The 11332-nt window shown below is 52.3% G+C and overlaps 1 protein-coding gene across 2 annotated transcripts; it reads left to right on the top strand.

The window, feature by feature from the left end:
• The first annotated feature begins 955 nt into the window (after positions 1–955).
• LOC125099214 (phospholipase A2 group V-like) lies at positions 956–9483 on the top strand. Of its 2 annotated transcripts, none has more exons than XM_047728626.1 (5): positions 956–1186; positions 3891–3940; positions 5066–5210; positions 7509–7615; positions 8319–9483. In XM_047728626.1, the coding sequence occupies exons 2-5, from the start codon at positions 3901–3903 to the stop codon at positions 8438–8440; spliced, it is 414 nt and encodes a 137-aa protein (XP_047584582.1). In that variant the 5' UTR covers positions 956–1186; positions 3891–3900; the 3' UTR covers positions 8441–9483. The 2 variants fall into 2 exon arrangements, with proteins under 2 accessions (XP_047584582.1, XP_047584581.1); XM_047728625.1 differs by having other exon boundaries at positions 1124–1222.
• The last annotated feature ends 1849 nt before the right edge of the window (positions 9484–11332 follow it).

Here is an 11332-nt window from a genome sequence, read left to right as displayed (position 1 = left end):
CTGAGCGGAGACAGGGGAGAAAAGACGCCAAGAGGGAGGAGAAGGAGGAGCTCACACCCATGACTCAGAAAAGTGTGTGCACCTGAGGGTCAGGGACGGGGCGGGACTTGGGATTTACAGAAGTGGAGGATCGAGAATAATAACAGTTAGCCATGTTCCTCAAGAACATTCTAGAAGGTTACTCATCATTTACTTATTCGCATTGTTTGACCACTGCTCTGTTAGAAATGCCTTCATTCACTTCATCCTCACAAGGACTCTCTGAGGCAGGACAGGTCCAGCCAGCCTGGAGGAGATGTCGCTTGTGGTGGGGAAGCCAGGATCAGAACCCAGGACTTGAAGCTCATTGAGAGTCTGTGATGTCAACCCCTGAGCCACACTCCTCCCGCTCGGCCTTATTTCATACAGTTCGTTCCACACCATGAGCCTCTGGGGCGGCAGGGAGCCGTTATTCTCCGAGATCACCAGGAACAGAGAAGTGTGGTGATTGCCCTGAGTCACACAGCTCCGGCGTGGCTGAGTGGGGACGGTGGCCTGCATGGCTCTGACCGCAAGCCTGGTGGGATCTCCTTCCCAGAGAGAAGGAGTGTAGGAATTCCATAAGGAGTCCGGTGCCAAAATGGAGGCACCGGCGACAGTTCCCAGCATTTCCAGAGTGGGGATCTCACAGGCTCCTGGGTCGCCCCAACCCAGGAGCAGGCCAGAGTCGGGGGTTGGCAGGTCAGGAGCGACAGGAAGCGGGGGTGCTGCCTGGCTGCCATGGCTGTCCCTGAGTTGAGCCCCAGGGAGACAGAATGAGATACGAGCAGGAGCCATGGGCTGAGGACTCCACGGGGACGCAGGGTAGTCAGAGGAGGGTGGCTACCCTGGGAGGGTGATTCCAGCTCTCCTTTCCCTGCTGGAGAGCCCTGGACCACGGGTGGCCCTAGCTAGACCCTCCTAGGTGTCTCTCCTGAACATCGCCCGGGCACTGTGACACGCTCCAAGGAATCGCAGCTTCGGGACACAAGAGGCAAAAAGTCCTTGAGGGTCCTGAGGGGCAGAAATAGGCCTTCCTGTTTGAGCCGTCAGGACTCCTGGATCCGGCCCAGGCCAGAGCGTGGGAGGAGTGCAGAGAGGCCTTTAAAACCCAAGGGCCCAGCCCCTGTGTCTTCTGCAGGCCTGAGGCAGAGAGAAGGTCTCCCTGGTGAGGAATCTCATTCTGGGGGCTGCCTTGCTTGAGGTGAGGTGGTGGGCAGGGCACAGGGAGGGAGAGGGCCTGGGAGAGGAGGCCCCTGATCCCCCAGTGGATCCCCCCAGATTGAGGGGAGGTCTCTCACATGTCTGCTATGCTGTGGGGCTTGGAGCTATCCATCCTTTGTGGTTAGAAACCTGACCATGGTGGGGGTGGGGGGGGGACAGCTGCTCCATCCTCTCCTTCTAGGGACCCGGCCACTTCCGACCCCCACGTTTTTGGGCTTCTGTTAGGCTGTCTGTCTCCACTCCCTCCACCTCTCATGACCTCAGCCACCACTGTACTCCAAAATTATCTCACGGCTGTGCTCATTTCCCTCTGTGGTCGCTTGATTAAAAATAGCCAGCTCCACATCCTTCTCCTGGGGGCTGGCTCTGAGCTCCAGAGATGGGCCACTTTCCTGGCCACTGGGGCGGCTGTGTCCATGCCTCGGTCGCCTCCTCGGTGAGACCTCTCTGCATCAGATCCCTTCCCACGGGGCCTCGCGCTATTCCCTGCACCAGTGGCCCCGTCCCAAGGTGCTCTAAAACCTGCCTGGGAGTTTGGTTCCTTTCAGGTGTGGTGAGGCCAAGAGATGGGGAGCGGGGCGCCATTTAGAAGACCGTCTGTTATTTACGGTTTCTGAAAGAAAGGGACCCACGGCATGGTCAGGGCCACATGGGGAAGCACCAGGGCTGATCAGCAGGCAGAAGAAATGAGAGCAAGCTCAGCCCAGAGCCTTTCTTGTGTTTTCCACGGGCAAGGCAGGGCAGAGCAGGGAAAACAGTTCGGGACTGGCCGGCTCAAAGGATTTTAGAGGATTCTGGGCTGCAGGGGTGGGGGTATCCCCAGCTGCCTGCTTCCTGGCCCTGGGGTGATTTAGGGCAATGGAAATGCTGGCTGGGAGTGGAAGAGCTCGATAGAGGGGTTCGGGTGTGAGTTGTGGACTGGCTGGTTTGTTTGTATGGAAGCCATGCTCCCAGGGGTCTTCTGTTTCCTCTAGGAATTAGCCACTCCCGGGAGGGACTGTGTCTTCCCGGGCCACAAAGCATCCACAGGACATCAAAGCATCATCAAATATGGAAAAGGGACACCGTGAATAGTTCACAGGGGCTGCTCAGAGGCAGTGAGAAGAGTAGATTCACAGTCCTGGGCTGAATCATTGGGTAGCTCACGTCCCCCTGCCTGAGCCTCATTTTCCCCATCAGTGGGATCAACGACTGCTATCCCTTAGTTCAACAAGTTGAAGGGACAGACACCGTGCCAGAAGGTTTAACAATAGTCACCTGGCAGGGTCCTCGGCAGGCTTGAAGTGACAGGGGACAGAACCCGGCACGCTGTGGATGCCCCGTGCATGGTGGCTGGCCCCCTCCTCCTATTGCTGCTCTGGGAAGCAGCCGAGGAAGACTAGTGTGGAAGGATAGGATCTAGAGCCTTTTCCCTTGGCTGGTTAGAGCTCTCGGGCCAGAGGCCATGGATGGACAGAATCCTGAGGAATGTTCTTGGAACTCAGAGGTGCTGCTGGACAAAGGGCGGCCGGGAGAGGCCAGCCTGGTAGCCAGAAGCCCTGGGGAGCAGAAGCTTGTGTGTGCTTGCAGCCAGGCCTCGGGCGGTACCAGGGGCTCAGGGCCGAGCACTGCACAAGTTACCTCTAGACTCAGGGATCAGAGACAGCTGGGCACCGAAAGGGAAATCCTGGCAAACCATCAACCAAATGAGCAGCTGTGGATAAACAAGGATTCTGGGGAAAGGAAGGGAAGGGAAGGGAAACAGGCAGATGCCAGTAAAGAACCTCTGAGAGGCCAAGTTTGAATCAGGCACTGGCCCAAGACACATGGAATTTCTTCTGCCTTCTGGGTGTGACTTTTCGGGACTCAAGTGGGTGATTCAGATGTTTGCCGAAGGCAGGTGCTGGGGAGGGAAGCTGGGGTCTCCAGGCTCCATGGCTCAAAGGGCAACTCACTCTCCATGACAGGAGGCTGTGTCCTGCCATGAGAGGTGCATGGGCCTGGCTTTGAGCCCTTCCTCTGCTTCTTACTAGCTGCATGGCTTCTGGCAAGTTCCATGAGCCCTTTGAGACTCCTTTTTCTCCACGAGCTCCATATGAGCTCTCAATGGGAACAAGGACACCTACCTTTTGAAGCCCTCATACGTACCTCGGGTCGACTTCTTTCTTAGGTAGGCACAGTGCCTGGGGCCCATGGAAATGTCTGAACTTGAACTCTTAGAATCAGGAGGAAAAAAAAACTGAATGTAAGAGTCACGAATAGGTAATAATACCACATTCAGCCTGGACTGGGTTCGTTTCCATGCCAACACAGTTGTAAAATAGCACTTGAAAGAATTTTTTTTTTTTGGAGGAAGGGGCCTGTGAAGGCAAAAGTGCTCTAGACCCACCAACCACAACAAGGCCCCGAAGGGTGGGCACATGGTCTGCGGAGTGCACTATTGTGTTGGGGCTTTTGTGGTGGGAAAGTCCTCTCCTGCCTCTATGGGGGACAGTACCCCATGAGGGCTCGGGACCCTGGGATCAACTCCTTAAGGTTTTTGCCTCTTTCCTGACTGAGGTCACCCACATGCTGCCCAACAGGAGTGTGTAGGGTCTGGCGGGGACCCAGAGGTAGGGTCCGAAAGCATCCCCTGAGAGACATGTCACGGGATGTGTTTTCTTTTCCAGAACCCCAGAGATGAACGGCCTTCTCCCACTGGCTTGGTTCCTCATTTGTAGTAAGTGCTGGCCCCATGACCTCTGAACTTGTGACCTTTCACCTCTAGGAACAATAGGGTAGTGGAAAGGAGGCTAGTCTTTGAGGTTGGGGAGCCTTGAGTTTGAATCTCGGCTCTGAGCCTCTGTGTCCTCCTCTGTGACCCAGGGTGATATGCAGCCCCTGGATGGGGCTGTCACACGATTTTGGGTGGTGACAGGTGAAGACTGTGCTACGGGGACAACAGGCGGCTTGCAAATGTGGGAGGCATATTTTTTCCTTTGGTGCAAAACGAAACAAAATAAAACCCAAATGAGAACAAGACCCATCTGTAACTGTTCCGTCCTGGGTCATTCTCTGCAGAGGCTGGTCCCCCCTGCTACCACCTCCCAGCTGGGGAGAACTGGCACAGCACAGGGGAGCCCCGTTACCACATGCACAGCACCCCAACAGGCTGGCCTAATCTTTAATGTCTTGCCAGATCCCTGGAGACTGCTGGAGAGCGGAGGGTGGAGATCTAGTGCAGGGAGGGAACCCTTGGCTCTCTGTGAAACCCTGAACCTTTCCCTCCAAACTACTGTTTCCCAATCTGGAAGGCAAGGGAGCTGGCTTCAATGATCTGGAGGGATCCCACCTTGCTAAGGTCCTGGGCCTTATGTCCTAAATGGTATATTTGTGAGGAGGGACATGGCATCATCAGGAGAGAAAGGTACCCTATTAATTAGACCTCCTATTTCTTGGTCGTTCACTAGGTGTCTGCCTAGTGAAATTCACATACTTTCTCTGCCTAGAAAAGACACATACTTTCTCTCATTTTAACCCTTAGGATAAGTCTAAAATGTAGGCATTCACTTTGGGCCCTCCCACCCCACCCCATTTCCAGATGAGGAGTCAGAGGCTCTGAGAGATTCAGTGACACACTCAACCTCATGCTGTGAAATGAGTGGCAGAGGCAGGTTTTGAACCCACGGTTCTCATTCTCCAAGTCCAGACATTTAGCTCTACTGCGTGCCTCTCCCTTCTTGCTCCTGTCACACTAATGGGGAGAAGGAGATGCCTGGGTCCCCACAAGCCCCAGGGTGGGGGCAGGGGCAGGTGCATGCCCGATAATAAGCGTGTTCCCTGGGGGTCCGGGGCTGTCTTCCAGGTGTTCCTGCTGTGCCCGGGGGCTTGCTGGAGCTCAAGTCCATGATTGAGGAGGTGACCAAGAAGGACGCCCTGATGAGCTATGGCTTCTATGGCTGCTACTGCGGCTTGGGCGGTCAGGGGACCCCCAGGGACGGCACCGATTGGTGAGCTGATTACCATGATAATCCTTTATGCTCAGCCTCTGTGCCCACATGATCTCGAGTAATTCCGTGTCAGTTTTGGAAGATGAGTGTTCAAGGGCCATGTTATATGGGAGAAAATTGTGTATCCGGGGGGTTAACTCACTTGCCCAAGACACATCTAGAAACGTCATGCTTCTCAGTGTCAGTTGGTCCGTTGTTATGTACATATCACCCCAAAGTGTAGTGGCTGTAAGTGACCATGACCATTTATTTTGCTACGAATCTGCCTTCGGGGCAGGGCTTGGTGGGATAGTTTGTCCCTGTTCCCCCCAGCTTCTGCTTGAGCAGCTCGAACAAGGCTGCACTATCTAGTTTCCAGATGGCTCGCTCCCATGTCTTCTGGCTGCTGGCTGGGGCCTCAGTGGAGGCTGTGGGCTGGGGGCCTCGATTCGTGTCACTTAGGCCTCTCCAAGGCTGTTGGGACTTCCCCACAGAACAGTGACCATGGGGTTCCAAGACTGAGTGTCCCAAGACTGCATGAAAAAGGGTTTAGCCTCAGAAATTCTATGGTGTCCATTGGTGGAGGCAGTCACAAAGACTTTGGAAGGAAAGGGACCTAGGTTCCATTTCTTGATTGGGAAGTGTCCAAATTCTAGAACATGTGAGACAGAGAGACGGTTCTTTGGAAAATTCTGAGACTCCTGATGTGGATGATGGCGTAGGTCCATTGAGCAAATGGATGGCAGATGGTGGGAGCCAAGTTTTCCACTGTTGGAGTTCGCTTCTGGGGCAATGGATTGGAGATGAGGATGTCGGTATGAACTCCTGTTTAGCAGGTGGTTGCATACAGAAATAGGTACAGATGTGTGTACAAACACGGTTGATAGAGACACATTTATTTTGCTCTGGCAGCTGAGAGGACTAAATGAAACAGCATCCCAAGAGCAGTCAGCAACTCCTAGTGCCCAGACGCGGTCTCTAACACTATTCGCCATAAAGGGGAGCCAAGGCTCCTTGGAGACCTGACTGGTTCTAGGACCAGGGCAGAAAATATACAGGATGAGTCTGGAGTCTCCTATAAGGCCAAACGATAAGGAAGTTCTCCCTTGATAGAGATAGGTGAGAGAGCACAGGAGCCAACGGGAAGGGCTCCCATTGGTCGAAGCTGGAGTAATTAGAGAAGCAAAATAAACCCATCACCCCAGACTTTTTTTAAAATTTTTTTTTTAAATTTATTTGACGGACTGAGACCACAAGTAGGCAGAGACGCAGGCAGAGAGAGAGGAAGGAAAGCAGGCTCCCTGCTGAGCAGAGAGCCCGATGTGGGGCTCGATCCCAGGACCCTGGGATCATGACCTGAGCCGAAAGCAGAGGCTTTAACCCACTGAGCCACCCAGGTGCCCCATCGCCCCAGTCTTATCATGAGAAAAACATGAGACAAACCCCATAGAGGGGCATCCTACAAAACACCTCCCTATCATCCTCCAAACATCAAGGTTATCAAAGCCAAGGAGAGTGTGAGCAACGGTCACAGCCAAGAGGAGCCTAATGAGACATGTCCACTAAACGTAATGAGGTATCCTGGATGGGATCCTCACGTAGGAAAATATATTAGGTAAAAACTAAGGAAACCTAAATGAACTATGGACTTTTTATAATTAATGAATCAATAATGCTGATTATTTAGTCAGTGACATCAACATTGGTTTGTTACTTGTAACAAGTGTATTGTATAAGATGTCAATGATGGGAAGAACTGGGTGTGGGGTAAAAGGGAACACTCTGTACGACCTTGTTTATTTTTCTGTAAATCAACACACACACGAAAAATGCCATTGGACGCACCTCACATACTGGAAGTTTGTTTTCTGCTCACATAACAGTTCCATGTGAATCACGTGTGAATTCCAGGACCCAGGTTCCTTCCATCTTGTGGATCTGCCATCCCCTGTGGCCTCAGGGTCCCCTGCAGGGTTATTGCCATCCAGCTGAGAGATGGAGGACAGTGTGGGAGGGTTTCATGGGTGGATCTGGAAGTGGTGGGCATCCCTTCTGTCCGTGATGCCCTGGTGGGAGCCAAGTCATGTGGCCACACCCAATTGCAAGGAAGGCTGGGAAATGTAGGCTCACGTAGGCTTTCCTGGAGGAAAGAGGGGGTCAGTGAACCCCTTGCCGATGGCAGGCAGCCTCAGTGGAAGAGCAGAGAAGTATTTAGCCATATCCCTAGATTCTTTCTTTGCCAGACCACACCTACCTAGGTGGCCCCTGCTAAAGTGACGTGCCCCCTCTGCTCAGGATCTATGCCTCTTGCAATGACAGGTGCTGTTGGGTGCATGATCACTGTTATGGGCAGCTGGAGGAGAAAGGCTGCCAAATCTGGACACAGCCATATACATACAGATTTGCACGGGGACTGGTCACCTGCGGTAAGACTGGGGCTTCCCATTCGGGCCACTGATGGAACCTGGGTCTTTTCTGGTTCTGAGCTCAGCTGCCCCTAGATGTTAGCCAGCCTATACCTTGGAGGGCAGAGCTGGGGGACGAGGGAGGCAGGATTATTGCAGCCACATCTGACCTCTGGGGAAGGGCTGAAACGTCGCAGACTGAGCATTCACCAGGTGTCAAATGCTTTGCATACCTCCATTTACTTGCTCCCCCAAACACCTTTTGAGGCGTGTTTAGTCTTCCTGTTTTACAAATGAGGAAACTGGAACTCAGAGCCTTGCCAGTGCACACAGCTACAGCTGGGATTCAAGCTCACGTCCATCTGAGTTCAGAGCTAAGTCTGGGGGTGGTGTCTCCTCTAGGAGAGCTGGAGTTCCTCCGGAGCAGGGGCTGACTCTACCATCAGACTGGGGACTCCCAAGGGCAGAAAAGGTGTCTCTACCACCAGACTGGGGACTCCTGGAGGGCAGGGGGCCAAAACCTCTCCCTGGGGCAGGAGCTGTGCCTCTTCCATCAGATCCCACATTTCCCAGTTTGGAAGCTGTGCCTCCCTCATCAGACTGAGAGCTTCCTGGGCCAGGAAGCAGACTGGGGAGTCCGCTCAGACTGGAAGTAAGCCCGAGGGGCATTGCTGGTCAAGCCCACCTTCCCTTCCTCACTGTGCATTTGGTGTCCTGTCTGCAGGGTCTGGGTCCTTCTGCCAACAGCAGCTCTGCACCTGTGACCAGAAGCTTGCCCACTGTCTAAAGAGGAACCTGAGGAGCTACAACACTTGCTACTTATACTTTCCCCAAGTCTTCTGCTGATAGAGGCTTTTTTCCCCTTCTCCTATATCACGGAGCTCACTCATGCTGCTGGGCTCTTTGCTGTTGGGCTCTTGAGAGAGGCTCCTGATCTCAGCCCTCCTTCTCTCTCCATGGCCCACGGGGCTCAGAGGAGCCCCATGGCCACTCTTCATGCTGCACAGAGTCCCAGGAGAGGGACTCTGCTGGTAGGACATGGTAAAGTCAGGGTCCCTGACCTCCGCTTGTGAGCTCACCCCTAGCTCCGGGCCGGCTATCTCCCCCTTACCCTGAAGACAGCACCACCCCCCAATCCAGGAAGATGCATTTACTTTTCAGTTTCTGCAATCTTGGATTCTCACCACCACCCTCTAGAGAGTGTGCCATACAAATATTAAATAAAATTTATTCTTAAGACAAAATCACACAGGCATTTTCCTCTGCTCCGGGGAATTGCCTGCACCCCTTCTCCCTCTGCCACTGGGGCTCTGGAACCCAACTCTACTGTAGACTCTCAGGAACAGAGAGTATGGGTTCATAAATAGAAGCTTTTAGGGGACCAGGGGCACCTGGGTGGCTCAGTGGGTTAAGCCTCTGCCTTCAGCTTAGGTCATGGTCTCAGGGTCCTGGGATCCAGGCCCGTGTCAGGCTCTCTGCTCAGCAGGGAGCCTGCTTCCCCCTCTCTCTCTGCCTGCCTCTCTGCCTGCTTGTGATCTCTCTCTCTGTCAAAAAAATAAATAAAATCTTAAAAAAAGAAAAAAAAAAAAAGAGAAGCTTTTCAGGGACCAGATCCAAGTCTCCTTTGGAGTTCATCTCCTTACTCCTTGGGAGGGCCTCTCCAGCCAAGCACTGGGTTTCATTCTTCCTTGAGGAGGTGGGAAGAAGATGCTTGGGAATCATGCCAGCTTGGGCTTCTGGGCCAGCGAGGGTCACGGTCAAATCCCAGCACTGGCTTCTCCAGCCGTGTGGTCTCAGGCTTGTTACCAAACCTCTCTGACTTCCAGTTTGTTTTAAAAAAGAAATGAGCTCCTTGATATGAGGAAGTGGAGATGCAACATAGGGGGTTTGGGGGGTAGGAAAAGAATAAATGAAATAAGATGGGATCAGGAGGGAGACAAACCATAAGAGACTCTTAATCTTACAAAACAAACTGAGCGTTGCTGGGGGGAGGGGGGTCGAGAGAGGGTGGTGGGGTTATGGACATTGGGGAGGGTATGTGCCATGGTGAGTGCTGTGAAGTGTGTAAACCTGGAGATTCACAGACCTGTACCCCTGGGGCTAATAATACATTATATGTTTATCAAAAAATCAAAAAAATCAAAAGAAAGAAAGAAAGAAAGAAATGAGAACGTTTCACGTAATGTAAGTGGGTAATCCACAGGCCACAGGAACGCTGAGGTTCTGGAATGTCATAGAGAAGGACATTAAAAAAAAATAGGGGGGGGCGCCTGGGTGGCTCAGTGGGTTAAAGCCTCTGCCTTTGGCTCAGGTCATGATCCTGGGGTCCTGAGATCGAGCCCAGCATCAGGCTCTCCTCTCAGCAGGGAGCCTGCTTCCCACCCCCCACCGCCTGCCTCTCTGCCTACTTGTGATCTCTGTCTGTCAAATAAATAAATAAATCTTAAAAAAAAAAAAAGAATCTGTTTTTTTCTAAAAAAAAAAAAAATAGGGTTCAGAGGAGGGGTTTATTTTTACCAAGCAAGGACTCTTAAAAAAAAAAAACAAAAAAAACACCTCATCTATTGATTCATCAAAGAAAGGATGTTCTAATGCCAAGATTGCAGGAAGAAAGCGCACATTCCAAAACAGGAGAGTCCCTTCCAAGAAAGGACCTTTGGTTTCCTTACGCTGAAAAGCCCCAAAATAACCGCATGATAAATAGGATCTATATTTAAAAATTCCAACGCTGAACGTTTCCAAAATAAAATTTAATTTTATGAAATGACTCCTAATGTCTTAGAAAAGTTTGCGTCTGTATTTGACAGAGTTTCACGGAATGGGGTTCAAACGTCCCATTTGATCATCAAAAAATAATTTTTTTTTAAATCAAAACCACGTCCTAAGTCCAAAGTTAAATAGGACTGTTGGAGAGTCAGAAACTTCGCTCTGAGGCCATCTCTCCCCAGTTGCGATATCCTGGCTGATGGAGAAGAGACCCTAGCCCTGGCTTCTCCTGCCTCCCGTCAGGGTCAGGTGGCAGGCGGGGGTGGCCTTGGTGCTAGGTCCTGCAGGACAGGCTGTCTGCAGGCTGTCCTCTCTGGGCATCCCAGCTCGGGGCACCAGTGTTCAGACGGACGCAGGCAGGTGTTTGTGAACAAGGGAGGCTGCGAGGTTGGGGAAGCAACACCACAGGCTGAGATGGGCTTGAACTGGAAGGACCCGTGGGGGGACCTTTTTTTAATCTACTAGAAAACTGAGGTGCAGAGAGGTTAGGAGACTTTCCCAAAGTCACACAGCACATCAACAGCAGAAGGTAGAGTTAGACCTTAGATCTTGGTTCTAAGCCCTAGACTCTGATTGCTAACTCCACTGTCTTCTACTCCGGCCCACACAGAGAGAACACAGAAGCTTGGGTGGTTCAGGGACTTGTCCGTATTAGAGGTTCTCAGGATGGTCCCCTGGATTCCACCCGAGGGCCAGGTTCCTCTCTGCTCTAACTGTCTTGGAAAACAGAGGCCGTCCCTGGGTGGTTAGGCCAGTTGGAGCTCTAGCTTCATCCTCTGGAGAGGAGGACCCCATGGGGTCCTCCATGGTGACTGGTTCAGAACCCGTCTCGCTGCCGTGAACATCTCTGGGGGAAATGATGAAATCCAGGAATCACCAAAACCTGGGAGGAAGTGTTCTCTCTAATTCTCTTATTTGACTAGCTCTGGGGTGACAGGAGAACCATCAGGGAAGTCATGTCTCAAAATGGCA

The sequence above is a fragment of the Lutra lutra genome, chromosome 4, assembly GCF_902655055.1.
Source record: "Lutra lutra chromosome 4, mLutLut1.2, whole genome shotgun sequence".
NCBI lineage: Eukaryota > Metazoa > Chordata > Mammalia > Carnivora > Mustelidae > Lutra > Lutra lutra.
Note: the sequence above shows the minus strand (reverse complement) of the source record. Positions and strands in the feature narration are given on the sequence as shown.